The sequence below is a fragment of the Arvicanthis niloticus genome, chromosome 3, assembly GCF_011762505.2.
Source record: "Arvicanthis niloticus isolate mArvNil1 chromosome 3, mArvNil1.pat.X, whole genome shotgun sequence".
In the NCBI taxonomy this organism is placed as follows: Eukaryota; Metazoa; Chordata; class Mammalia; order Rodentia; family Muridae; genus Arvicanthis; species Arvicanthis niloticus.
The window spans coordinates 79,155,723-79,167,818 of record NC_047660.1 but is presented as its reverse complement, the minus strand read 5'-3'; the positions used below and the strand labels follow the sequence as shown (position 1 = coordinate 79,167,818).

The following is a 12,096-nucleotide window of genomic DNA, read 5'->3' as shown; positions in this document are numbered from 1 at the left end:
TAGTTGTGGTGTGGCTCAGTCTTAGCACACACCTTTAATCTCAAACAATGAAGGTAAAGTTAATTTGTAAAAGGAAGCACCCATGTTTGAAAATGACATCTAATGGAGAGGCAGACAAAGTGATCAGAGAAAGATTTGACATAATAGGATATGTCCAATTCTCATGAGAAGAGAGGAAGCTATTTGAGGGGCAGAAAGACAGAGAGGAGCCAGTTTTTTGTTTTTTTGTTTTGTTTTGTTTTGTTTTGTTTTTGTTTTGTTTTTTGAGACAGGGTTTCTCTGTGTAGTCCTGGATGTCCTGGAACTCACTGTGTAGACCTGGCCTCGAACTCAGAAATCTGCCTGCCTCTGCCTCCCAAGTGCTGGGATTAAAGGTGTGTACCACCACCACTGGGCCTGAGGAGCCAGTTTTACCAGGAGACTTTTACAGAGACAGGGTGAAGAAAGAACAAGCTAGACACAGGTGAGGATGGAATGAGAGGGAGCTAGAAGATTAGAACAGATTGCCAAAGTTAGTATGCGGCCAAGCAGACATATTCAGTCAGAGGCTGAGAGTAGTCAGATTTGAATCAGTCAGCTTAAAAGAGTAGTTTGAGCCAGAACAGCTGAGTTGATTCAGCCAGCTCGAGTTCAGAAAGAACAATAAAGGGTGAACTTATTCAGCAGTAAGTCTCAGAGGCTGAAAATGTTCTAGGTCTAGATAAGATTTTAGAGAGGTTGGAAACTTCCAAGACTAGGCCTAGGTTAGCAGACAGAGGCAGTAAGCCACCCAGACAACAATTACATTGGGAGAATAAAAGCTACATTTACATAGGGTCTCATGTAGCTCAGGCTGGCCTCAAACTTGCTAAGTAGCCTTGAACTTCCAACCCTCCTATCCCTCCCTCCCTCCCTCCCTCCCTCCCTCCCTCCCTCCCTCCCTCCCTCCCTCCCTCCCTCCTGCTGAGATCAGTCATGTTGAGTAGTGAAGGGCATTGAAGACAGGTGTTCTTGTGTGCTAGGTAAGCACCACCCACTAAACTATACACCAGGTTCCAGATGTATAAACTTTTAAAAGTAGACAAAGCTGTAATGTTTTAGGATACATGGACCAGTGATTAGAAATAATAATGATGATAATAATAATAATAAAAAATATAAAAGCCTTTATTTTAACAATCAGTGATTATACTTGGTGGGGGGGAAGAGGCTTGAGGGGGTTTTGAGGTGCTGGCAATGTTCTATTAATTGGTCTTGAGTGTATTTCACAATGAGAAGGCCCTTTAATAACACATACCATATAAGATTCAATAAGAGTCCATAATCAACTTATCATTTTAATCATCTGAATTAACAATTAATTTTCAACTTCAATCATTTCAGCAAGCCTCTTGAAATGCAAATTTTAATTAAATTTGTCAGGCAATAATTACTTTAAAAAACTATTAATACTCTAAAAATTAGCTTACTAAAACACATAAGCTGGTAAAACAGCTAATCCAGGTAAAAGTTTTTGTACTCAAATCTGATGAACTGAGTTCAACCCCAGAACCTAGATGAAACAGAGAACTGACACCTGACAACTGTCCTCTGGCTTCCACACATGCAGCACACTGGCACATGTACACCAACATGTATGTGCACATGTATACACAAAGTAATAATTTTTACAATTATGTTATCAAATTTTAAATACTTGCAGTAATACCACTTAGATTTTTTCCCCATGTAATAAGTTAAAATTAATATAATGCTCAAAATTTACATCATCATACATGTAACTACTTTTATTTCCTTCTCATATGACATTCTAAACAGGAAACAGAAACTTCACAATCTGTTCAACCTTTTTAAAAGCCAAAATATGTAAGTATACCTAATGGCAATTATAGACACTAATTATAGACACAATTATAGACTCTTTGTTATAAGAGAGTAGAATGAAAGAAACTGAGTTTGTGTTTTGAAACAAAGTCTTGCTAATGTTTTTCAGGCTATACTGGAATTCACCATGCAGTCAAGGCTGGTATCAAACTCAGAATCCTCCTGCCTCAGTCTCTTGAGCTCTAAGATTACAAGTATACACCACACACACAGATCTAGTTTTGCTTACCTATTCAAGCAGAGAAAAATCTCTGCGATGTGTTCTAGTATTGTTTTAGTTAAACCTATAGATCAGTGACTCAGATTTTCTCTTTATAAAATGCTACAGTTTGAATGTAAAGTGTTCCCACAAAGGGTTCGTTTATTAGCAAGCTAAGTTCCTAGCTAATGGCACTAGTTCTGGGGGTTCTGAAAACTTTAGAAGACAGAGCGTAACTTGAAGAAGCAGGTCACTGGGGCATGTCCCTGAGAACATCTTTGCATTGAGCTCTTTTCTGCTGTGCTCTCTGCTTTCTGTCTGTAGTCATGAAATGAGCTATTTTAGACTGAACTGTATTTTATGAGTAAACAGCATGCTATGTGAAGTGTAGTTTGTATGCACACATATACCTGTGAACATGGCAAGCCCTTTACAGACGGGAGTCATCTCCTTAGCCCCAAGCTGTTGTTGTTAAGGTTTATTTTATTTTATATGTGTATGAGTGTTAGCCTGCATGTATGTGTGTGTGTGTGTACTACAGAGACAAGAAAAGGATATCAGATCTTTCTGAAACTCAACTTACAAACAGTTGTGAGCCACCATGTGGGTGCTGGAAATGGAACCTGGGTCTTTTACAAAACAGCAAGTCCTCCTGACTGCCGACCCACCCAGCCCCAGCTATTGGTTTTTTTTTTTTTTTTTTTTTTTTAAATATCATTTCACTGATAATCAGAACAGATACTGAAAATGATTTTCTTCATTTAACAAAAGCCTCTCTCAAAAGCCAAGCTCTTCAGATCAGAGTTGTTCAGTTCACTGGTCTCTGGCCAAACTGTTCATTTAAAAAGTACCAATGCATTCAGTCATGGTTCTTCCTACAAGAATGTCAGAAAGACAGCAGATAGATCTTCCATTTTAAGACTAGTATAGAATAATTTTAAAGCTTCTTTTACCTGAACTGAGATAGCAAAGTTAAAGGTAAACAGAGAATCTTCTTATACCAAAACAGTCACTCAAGGAGTAAAGAAAAAAGATTTAAGTATTTTTCCTGATGACTCAGATAACTTTAAAAGACCATTTCTACATTATCACAAACATGGATATGGTGTGGCTCAGAATACATGTGACTATGATAAAACTTGAAGACTAACCCCTTGCAAAGCATATTGGTATGTGCCTGTAACCCCAGAACTAGGAAGATGGAAAGAGTAACACCAGGTCTCCAAGCTAGTCTGATGACCATCACAACAACGGCAACCAATCAAAAAACAAAGGACAAAGGTTCTGCTCTGCATCCTTCCAATCTGTGCACTCATCCCCCTTGCTGTGACTACTGTGGCTAAAATGGAATTGCTCAGTATTTTAGGTCAGAACTTCTCAAGTACAGAAGTATAGACATGTGCAAGTGCAAACGTATGAAAGTGCACAAATGCAGAAGTTTAAAGACATGGAAATGTACAAGTGTACAAGTGTGCAAGTGAGAAGTACAGAAATGTAGTGGAGAGAAGTATAGACATGTATTAGTGTAGCTTTTGCACTAACCCCAGTTCATAAACTGGCTACTGACCAGTGACCAAATGAATATGTAAGTTGAATACAATTTAAAAGCTTGCAATTTCTTTAATCCCAGCACTTGGGAGGCAGAGGCAGGCGGATTTCTGAGTTCAAGGCCAGCCTGGTCTACAGAGTGAGTTCCAGGACAGCCAGGACTAAACAGAGAAACCCTGTCTCAAAAAAACAAAAAAAAAAAAAGCTTGCAATTTGATATTAGTGTGACAAATTTATAGTCTTGTTTTGTTTTACAACTATTTTTCAAATTTCATTTTTCTGGTATCTCTTTAGCATGTATTTTATAAAAGTATTGGTCCATACAGACATTAAAAAAATAAAAACAGGTGCTTCAGCACAGATAATTTAAGGAACATACAGTATATTACAATGTCCTTGCTGTTTGAAACAAATATTGTCTGCAAGCCAAGTCTACCCACAAGGTCTGTTTCTTCCTTAATTATTGCTACTTAAAATTCTCTCTACTGAGCCTATGTTTTTCCCTTGACATACTTAAAATATGAAGGTTACTGTCCTTGAGTATCCAACATAGCTTAAGCTGAAGGAGCACCTACATTCAGACAGTGAGAATGGTAAATAACGAGGGAAGAGCCTGGCCTGTGTGGCTGACAGCAAACACACTCTAAATTCATATTCAGAAAAAAATGCATGGAACAGAAACAAGGACCAGCCCAAGTTTCCCTCTAAATTCATGAAGATCTAAGATGTATAACAGCATAGGGCCAGCAAACCATTTCATTGTGAATTGTAAAAACATTTTCTTCTGTAGTTTTCATACAGTCTAAAATGCTATTCTACTTTGTATGTGTGTGTATATGTGGGGGGGGGGGGGGTATCATGGGAAGGAAGCCCTGATTTATGACTCTTTCCTAAAGTCTGCTCTGCTGTGCCAAGATTTCCTTCCACAGCAATAAAAGCTATTTTGGAAATTTTAAATCAATCTCAAAGTTGGCAGAGTAATTATAACTTCCATTTGCAGGATACAGAGGAAAAACAATGGTTTGGATAGCCACCAGAGCTCTGGGCTCAGAAATGGTCTCCAGATCATGTTCATCTTAGGCCATCAAGATCTGCTTTCAAGATCTTTTGCCAATTTCATTAATATGTCCCAACCAGGCTTTGGATAAAATGAACTATAATTCATTTGCCAGGCGATTTATTACAAAGATACTTTTAAAAAATCTATAGGTCATTCATATGCCTAAAGTATTAGAATTTTTCTTTATATATATTTATGTTGGGAATTGGTTCTAATGCTTTATCTTACTTATTTCGGCTCCCCAAAAAACTTCACTTCCAGACCTGAGGGTTCCTGCCCTAAGCTGGCTTTGATTGATAGTAAAGAATTGCCATACAGCCATTGGCTGGGCAGAAAGACAAGGGGCTGGGAGAGAGAGGACAGAGAATCACCATGGCTTGGAGGGAGAAGGATCAGATGTAAGAGCTGCAGGAAAGAAAACAACCAGCCATGTAAGAATTTGTGAAAATGGCCCTAGTGGCCACTCCCCTGGTTGGGTCTCGGGCAGCAGAGATGAAATGTTAATTTAGCAAGTTGACTCGGGAAAGTTGGAAGGGACAATGTATGCTAACCTTGGGGAAGATAGAAATGGCCAGCTTGCCGGGCGGTGGTGGCGCAGGCCTTTAATCCCAGCACTTGGGAGGCAGAGGCAGGTGGATTTCTGAGTTCAAGGCCAGCCTGGTCTACAGAGTGAGTTCCAGGACAGCCAGGGCTACACAGAGAAACCCTGTCTCGAACAAAACAAACAAACAAACAAACAAACAAACAAACAAACAAAAAACAGAAATGACCAGCCTTTGAGCTAGTCAAGGCATATCAAAATTAGCTGGTGTATGTGTGTCTTTCATTCACAAATCCAGAGAGCTCTTAGAGGGGTGTGTGCTTGTGACCCGCCAGGATCCAAAGTAGTTTAACTAACTCACTGCTACAGATTTATACTTGAGTTTAAACTTATAAAAAGAAAATGGCCCACACAGATACTATTAAATAATTTATTAAAAAGGCTATCAAATGCCAGGTATAGGTCATTAATCCCAGCACTTGGTAGGCAGAGGCAAGAGGATCTCTGGGAGTTCAAGGCCAGCCTGGTTTACACAGTGAGTTCCCAGACATCCTGGACTATGTAGTAAAACCCTATCTCTAAACAAACAAACAAACAAACAAACAAACAATCAAAAACCCAAAAAAAACCCAAACCAACAAAACAAAACAAAAAAGGCTCTCAAGTAGCCCTGTGATAAGAGTTCTTGCCTGGTATGCTCAAGGTCAAAGTTTTAATTCCCAGTACTACAAATAAATTAATTAATTAAAAAATTTAAAGACTGTCAAAATACCACGGAATTAACTTTTTAGCCTTGTTGTTTGGAGGAGAAAGGAAGTTTTCTCCCTAATCTCTGGGGTTCAATAGCTAGAATCTGTATATTAAATCGAACAATAATAAAATATTAAAATAAAAAAAAAAAAACACTTAGCCAGACATGGTGGTGCACCTTTAATCTCAGCACTTTGGAGACAGAGGCAGGCGGATTTTTGTGAGTTTGATGCCAGCCTAGTCTACAAACTGAGTTCGAGGACAGCCAGAGTAGTTACAGAGAAACTCTGTCTTAAAAGACTGGGGGTGGGAGTAGAGGGTAGGGGGCAATAGAAAAGACTTATTTTATGTTTCTGAAAAATTTAAAGAAAATGTTAACACCTAAAAGGAACTAGATCTGGGAACTTTACACAATTTTAAAAGGTTAAATTGCAGAAAAATGTCCAGACACATTAAAAAGCTTAGCCTTTTAGACTTAGTAAACTGTGGGAAGGTAAACATATATGGAAAACTATAAAAGTTATTTAGCAAAGTTGTCTATACTGATTCAAGTCAATGTCATCTCTAGGAAGAGGTTAGAATCTTAGGCCAGCACGATGGTTCAGAGAGTATAGGCACTTGTTGCACAAGTCAGGAGATTGACCTGTGGAACCCACTTACATAGCAAGAAGAATCATGTCTGGCATGGCTGACTATGCCAGCCAGACACAGACACACACACACACACACACACACACACACACACACATATACAGAAGTGGACCAAAACCACTAAAGGTTCTAATAAGTTCAGATCAGAACAAAAGACCTACTGGACTTGATCAAGAATGGTATCTAAGTAAGAAACTAATTTTCTTTCATATCTTTCACCAAGGCTGAGCTCCACATATATAGGAAGGAAAATCTGCAAGCATTTATACAGAAAGAAAATTAATAATCATCTGTCAAATCTCTCAAATCAGATTAATTGACCTAAATTGTCAGGACGTTAGAAATAAGCACAAAAGCAAAGAAAACTGGAGTATTCTGCTTTAAGGGTTCCCTGTACAGCCTGAGAAGCTGAGTGTTCTGGTCACTGTAAGTTTATAAAGCTGTCTTAAAAATAAACTACAGAGGTAGCCTGAGAGCTATCAATGGTTAGGACCACACAAGCACATGTCATAGGAACCAGAGAAAGCAAGCTTAGTAAGAGGCAAACATGTACAGGGGTCTACAAGTGAGGCACTATTTCAAGAGCTTTCCACAATGCAGTAACTAGTATGACCAACTGGAAATAACTGATGGCAGTATTTCACCACTATATTCTTGCTTGTTCGTGAGTTTTAGGAAAACTTGGAGCTAGAGAGATGGCTCAGTGGTTAAGAGAGCTTATAGAGACCCATAGTGGCTCTTAACTGCCTCTGACTCCAGCTCCAGGGGGATCTGCTGACCTCTTCTGGCTTCTGAGAGTGCTATACTCATGTGCACAAACCCATATTCATATACACACATCATTTTCTTTTAAAAAAAAAATTTTTTTTTTACTGCTTTTGCACAGTTCCAGGCAAATTCTTAAGTTTTGAACTGAAAATAAACTATACACTATAAGTTACCAAATAAACTATTTTGTCTTTATTTTAAGAATGTATTGTTCTTTGTATGTTTTACCTTATCACACTCTAACAGTAACATTAAGAGCTGAACAAAGTGAAACCAGTAATGACAGGACTGAGCACCATTAAACGGAACTCACAATCAATGAAGTGCTGAGCTAAAACTGAGCATGCAATCTTATCGTGCCACGCTGGCTACCTGTCATATATGAGGGCTACAGACCATACTAATGCAAGATTCAACAGAAACATCTTATGATAAATAGTTACCTGAATTTGAGTCTGGAAAAGACAAATAGCAAATATTTGTTTTCTGAAAGAGAAAAGCAGAGACATGAATGCTGGCACACACATACTCCAACAGGAAGAAGCAAATGTGACAGTAGACTATAAAGAGAGACATATTTACTTACTTCTTTATCAGTAAGTTTGGAATGCTGAGGATAAATCACCTGTAAGAAAAAAGTTAAATTATGTTAGCATATAAAGGGTATGCCTAAAATTCTAGTTGTCTATGGCCAAAAAGTTTTTAAGAAATCATAGTTGGATAATTACAGATATCCAACTATCCATAATTAATAATTACAGATACTTGTAAGCTGTATCAAGAGACTACCTTGAGCCCCATAGTTCAAGGCCAGCCTAGAAAACATGGTGAAACTCTTGTCTCAAACATAAAAATAAACTATTTTTTTCATAATAAAACAAGGAAGAAGAGAACTAAGTAGAAGTTACATTAGCTTTAAAAATTACTTCAAAACTAGCTCTAAGACTGGTGAAACCTAAACTTATTTTCTTTTTCTGTTTGAAACTTAAAGTCTAAAGAAAATATAATCTATATTTTCAACTCATACTTGTTCAAGAAATAATACTTTTCAAGTGATTCCATGAGTACATCAAATACTCAGAGGAAAATGACAAGGAAACACCTAAAACTTAAAAAATTTCTATCATACAGCCTATCGGTAACCACACACACACACCTCATTCCTTTAAATAACTGTCTTTTCCTAGTTTAGTCCCTGGAGTGACCACAGAACCCTCTGAGGGACAACTGCCTATCAGCCTCCGTAATAAAAGGAGGTCTGGGCCAAAGCAGCTCCTGCCAGAATCAGCAACGGCCAGTAGAGGACTCAAGGACATCATGCTACAGATGAGCCGCTTCCTTGAGAGACTAAAAAGTAGGTTCTCGCAGGGTGTGATGGCAAAAGTTTATAATCTCAGCAAACATGAAGCTGAGGCGGGAAAATCACCATAGGTCTGAGACTAGCCTGGGCAGCACAGTGTAAATTTCAGGACAGCCTGGTCTACAACACAACTCTTATCTCAAAAACATTCTAAGAAGAAAACAGAACTATCCCTCTCTCCTCAAGAAAGTACTCAATACTTTTTAAAGGTGTTTTTTTGTTATTGTTGCTGTTTTGGGGGTAAGGGGTTATTTGCTTATTTTTGCTACAGAATCTCATATATCCCACACCAAGCTGAGACTGAGAGATCCACAAACGTATGCATGGCTTATAATTTAATATTTCCTATATTCTCGGCATTATGATTGAAAAGTGTGCAAACTTTTCAGTTTGAAGTAGTTTATAATTTAGTTTTTGCTGTTTTGTTTGAGACTGTTTTTCACTGTGTGATGAAGAATGGTCTTGAACCCCTGATCTTCTGGTCTCTGTTTCCCAAGTGCTGGGATCACAGATGTGAACTACCAAACCTGTTTTTTTGTTTTTTTGTTGTTATTGTTGCTGTTTTGGTTTGGTTTGGTTTTTTTTTTTTTTTTTTTGAGAATCTGGGGCTTTGTTTTGTTTTAGGTTTTTTGTTCTTTGAGAGAGGGTTTTATGCAGCTCAAGCTGGGCTCAAACTAAAGCAACCCTATGGTCTCAACCTTCTAAGTCCTACAGCTGTGAATCATGACACTGCCTTTCTTTAGTTCTTATTGGTTAAATCCCTATTGTCTAAATCATGTCATATAATTTATATTTTAAAATTACAGGGTTGGGAGTCAAGCTTTTATTTAGCATGCTTAAGATCCTGAGTTCAATTCCCCAGTAACACAGTATTGTTTAACAGCAAAATGTACTTGTTTTAAAGTATATTAGGGGGAAAATTCCAGCACTAAAGATTCAAAATGGGACAGGAAATTGTAGAATGTCTTCCTAGCACTAATGAAACGATGAATTTAATTCCCAGGGCCACATAAACTTGGCACAATGGCCCAAGCTTATAATTCTAGAGACAAGAGGATCACATCAGAAGTTTAAGGTCAGGATCTTCCTTGGTAACAAGAGTTGAAGATCATCTTAAGATACTCGAGACCTTGTCTCAAAAGAAAGGGGGTGGGGTAGCATGAATACAAGTGCTGAGCCACAGTGTAGGATAAAGTGTTCGGTTAAAGAAAAAAATTAACAATGCAAATGTGACCACAAATTATGGGAATTCAGAAAACAACAATGGCTTCATATGGTTTATCACTTTCTTCTAATATCTTAAGTACTTTTTCTCATCTAACTCTGAGCCAGAGCTCAAACTGATTTGTTTTCAAATGTCAAATTTCTTTAACATTCTTTGCTTCCACTTTTCCCACTGTACCTGGGGTAGAGGTCGACACACACACATGGCCCTGGGTTCCATGCTTAGCTTCAAAATAAGAAGTACGTAAATACATTTAAAACATATTTCCCATTGATAATGTGATAGTTTACTGTGCTCTCTTCTAATAACTTTCTAGCCGCTGTTCATATTTTACATTATTTTAATCAGTGTACAGAGAAAGGTGGCAAAAACCTAACTATTTACAGCACCGCTTATCTCATCAATGAACTGTGCTTTGGATTATAGAGTTTGAAATAGCATTCATCAATAAATTGTTTTCATAACTAGGACTGCTGGTACAGGTCTACAATTAGAACTACTTGAGAAGTCAGGGCAGGAAAAGTTAAGTTTCAGACCAGCTTTGACAACAGAAAGAGTCCAAGGTTGGCCTGGACAACTGAGTGAGACATGTCTCAAAGTAAGAAGAGGGCTGGGAAGGAGCTAGAGAGGTACAGTGTTTGCCTACCATTAGGTGAAGCCAACATAAGCAAACTGAATTTTGTTTTCTCATGCCAGCTTGAGGTAGGTAGGTTTTTGTCACTTTTAACAACAAAAACAAAACAAAAAAAAATCATGGTTAAAGAAATTTTCCTCCAATGGGAATTCATAAAAGAATAGCCTCACTTCATTTACCCCTCTGTCTTTACACTTAAGACAGTATCTAGACCAGAGAAGAGACTTAAAAACCAAAAACCAGCTTTGCTTCATCCAAGGATACACTCTCAAATTAGTTCTATCCAACCAGTAGTATTTAATATGTAATACTTTTTTATGTGTATCCAAGTCTCCCTTTCTTCATGTTGAGATTATTTTACTTGTAATTTTAAAAGCAGAGATAACATCTAAAAACCATTACTAATATGTTCTGTTTAAGTCATAGTTTATGTAATGTTCTGTTTAAGTCATAGTTTATGTTTCCCCCACTAAAAGCTGGGGGAACTGGTATGGGCCTATAATCTCAGCACTTGAAAAGCCCAGAAAGGAGGATTCTGGGGTCAGACTGGACCATGTGGAGCCTCCAGGCCAACCTGCACAACACAGTGAGGCTGTCTCAAAAACGGAATGTTTGATTGCAGCCCAGTTGGTCAGGAGCTTGTTGGACTCAGTCGTGCTGGCAAGAATGCGCTCTCTCTCTCTCTCTCTCTCTCTCTCTCTCTCTCTCTCTCTCTCTGTACAAACAAATAAAACTTTTAAAAAAAAGTGCATCGAGGGCTCTGTTGACTGTATCAGTCTTCTGAGCTACAACAAATAGAGGAGGTGTGACCACATAACAAGACAAAGATAATTAAGGCCTAAGTATGACAACAAAAAAAAATATTTTTCAAAAAACAAATCATTCACACATATATGAACTGTTTCATTTACTACTTTGTCTTTACACAGAATGTATGTGTGTGTATAATATACATTACTTCCCAAGGCAAGAAGTGTTTTAAACAAACTATCTCTACAAAAGTAGATGTATCTGCTATGACCCTGCATAGCTACTTTCAGTGTGAAGATAGTGGTCTCTGAAGAGTGATAATTAAGAACATGAGTTACTGGTTGTATCACATGTACACACATGTAAAAAAAAGGGCTGGAGCTATAACTAAGTAAGTGATATAGATTTGTCTACTGTGCTATCGTGTAGAACATCCTAGAGTCAACCCTAGTAGCATCAAACAAACATCTAAGAAGACAACATCATTAGTCATAAGGAAAATGCAAATGAAAGCAAGATAAAAGATCACTCCTGCCCATTTGAATATTCCAAAGAACAGATAAGAGTGGCAAGGATCAGGAAAAACCGGAATCCTTTTATGTTGCTGGTAGAAACATATTGGTAGTTTTTTTTAAAGCTATATCACATATATCATGTATGGCCAACTCATTTTATCTCTATAAACACAACCAAGAGCAAGGAAAAGATGTGCATGTGAAAACTAGTGCAAGGGTACTCTCTGCAACA

General features: G+C 37.8%; 1 protein-coding gene across 1 annotated transcript in view; it reads right to left on the bottom strand.

Annotated features, from left to right (window-relative positions):
- The window catches only part of Dennd6a (DENN domain containing 6A), a 52,579-nt gene that overhangs the window by 33,500 nt on the left and 6,983 nt on the right, over window positions 1-12,096 (bottom strand). Inside the window, exons 2-3 of the mRNA XM_034497786.2 lie at window positions 7,967-8,005; window positions 7,824-7,866 (exon numbers count right to left, since the gene is read on the bottom strand). Coding sequence (XP_034353677.1) covers window positions 7,824-7,866; window positions 7,967-8,005 — 82 coding nt within the window. The remainder of the gene's footprint in view (window positions 1-7,823; window positions 7,867-7,966; window positions 8,006-12,096) is intronic.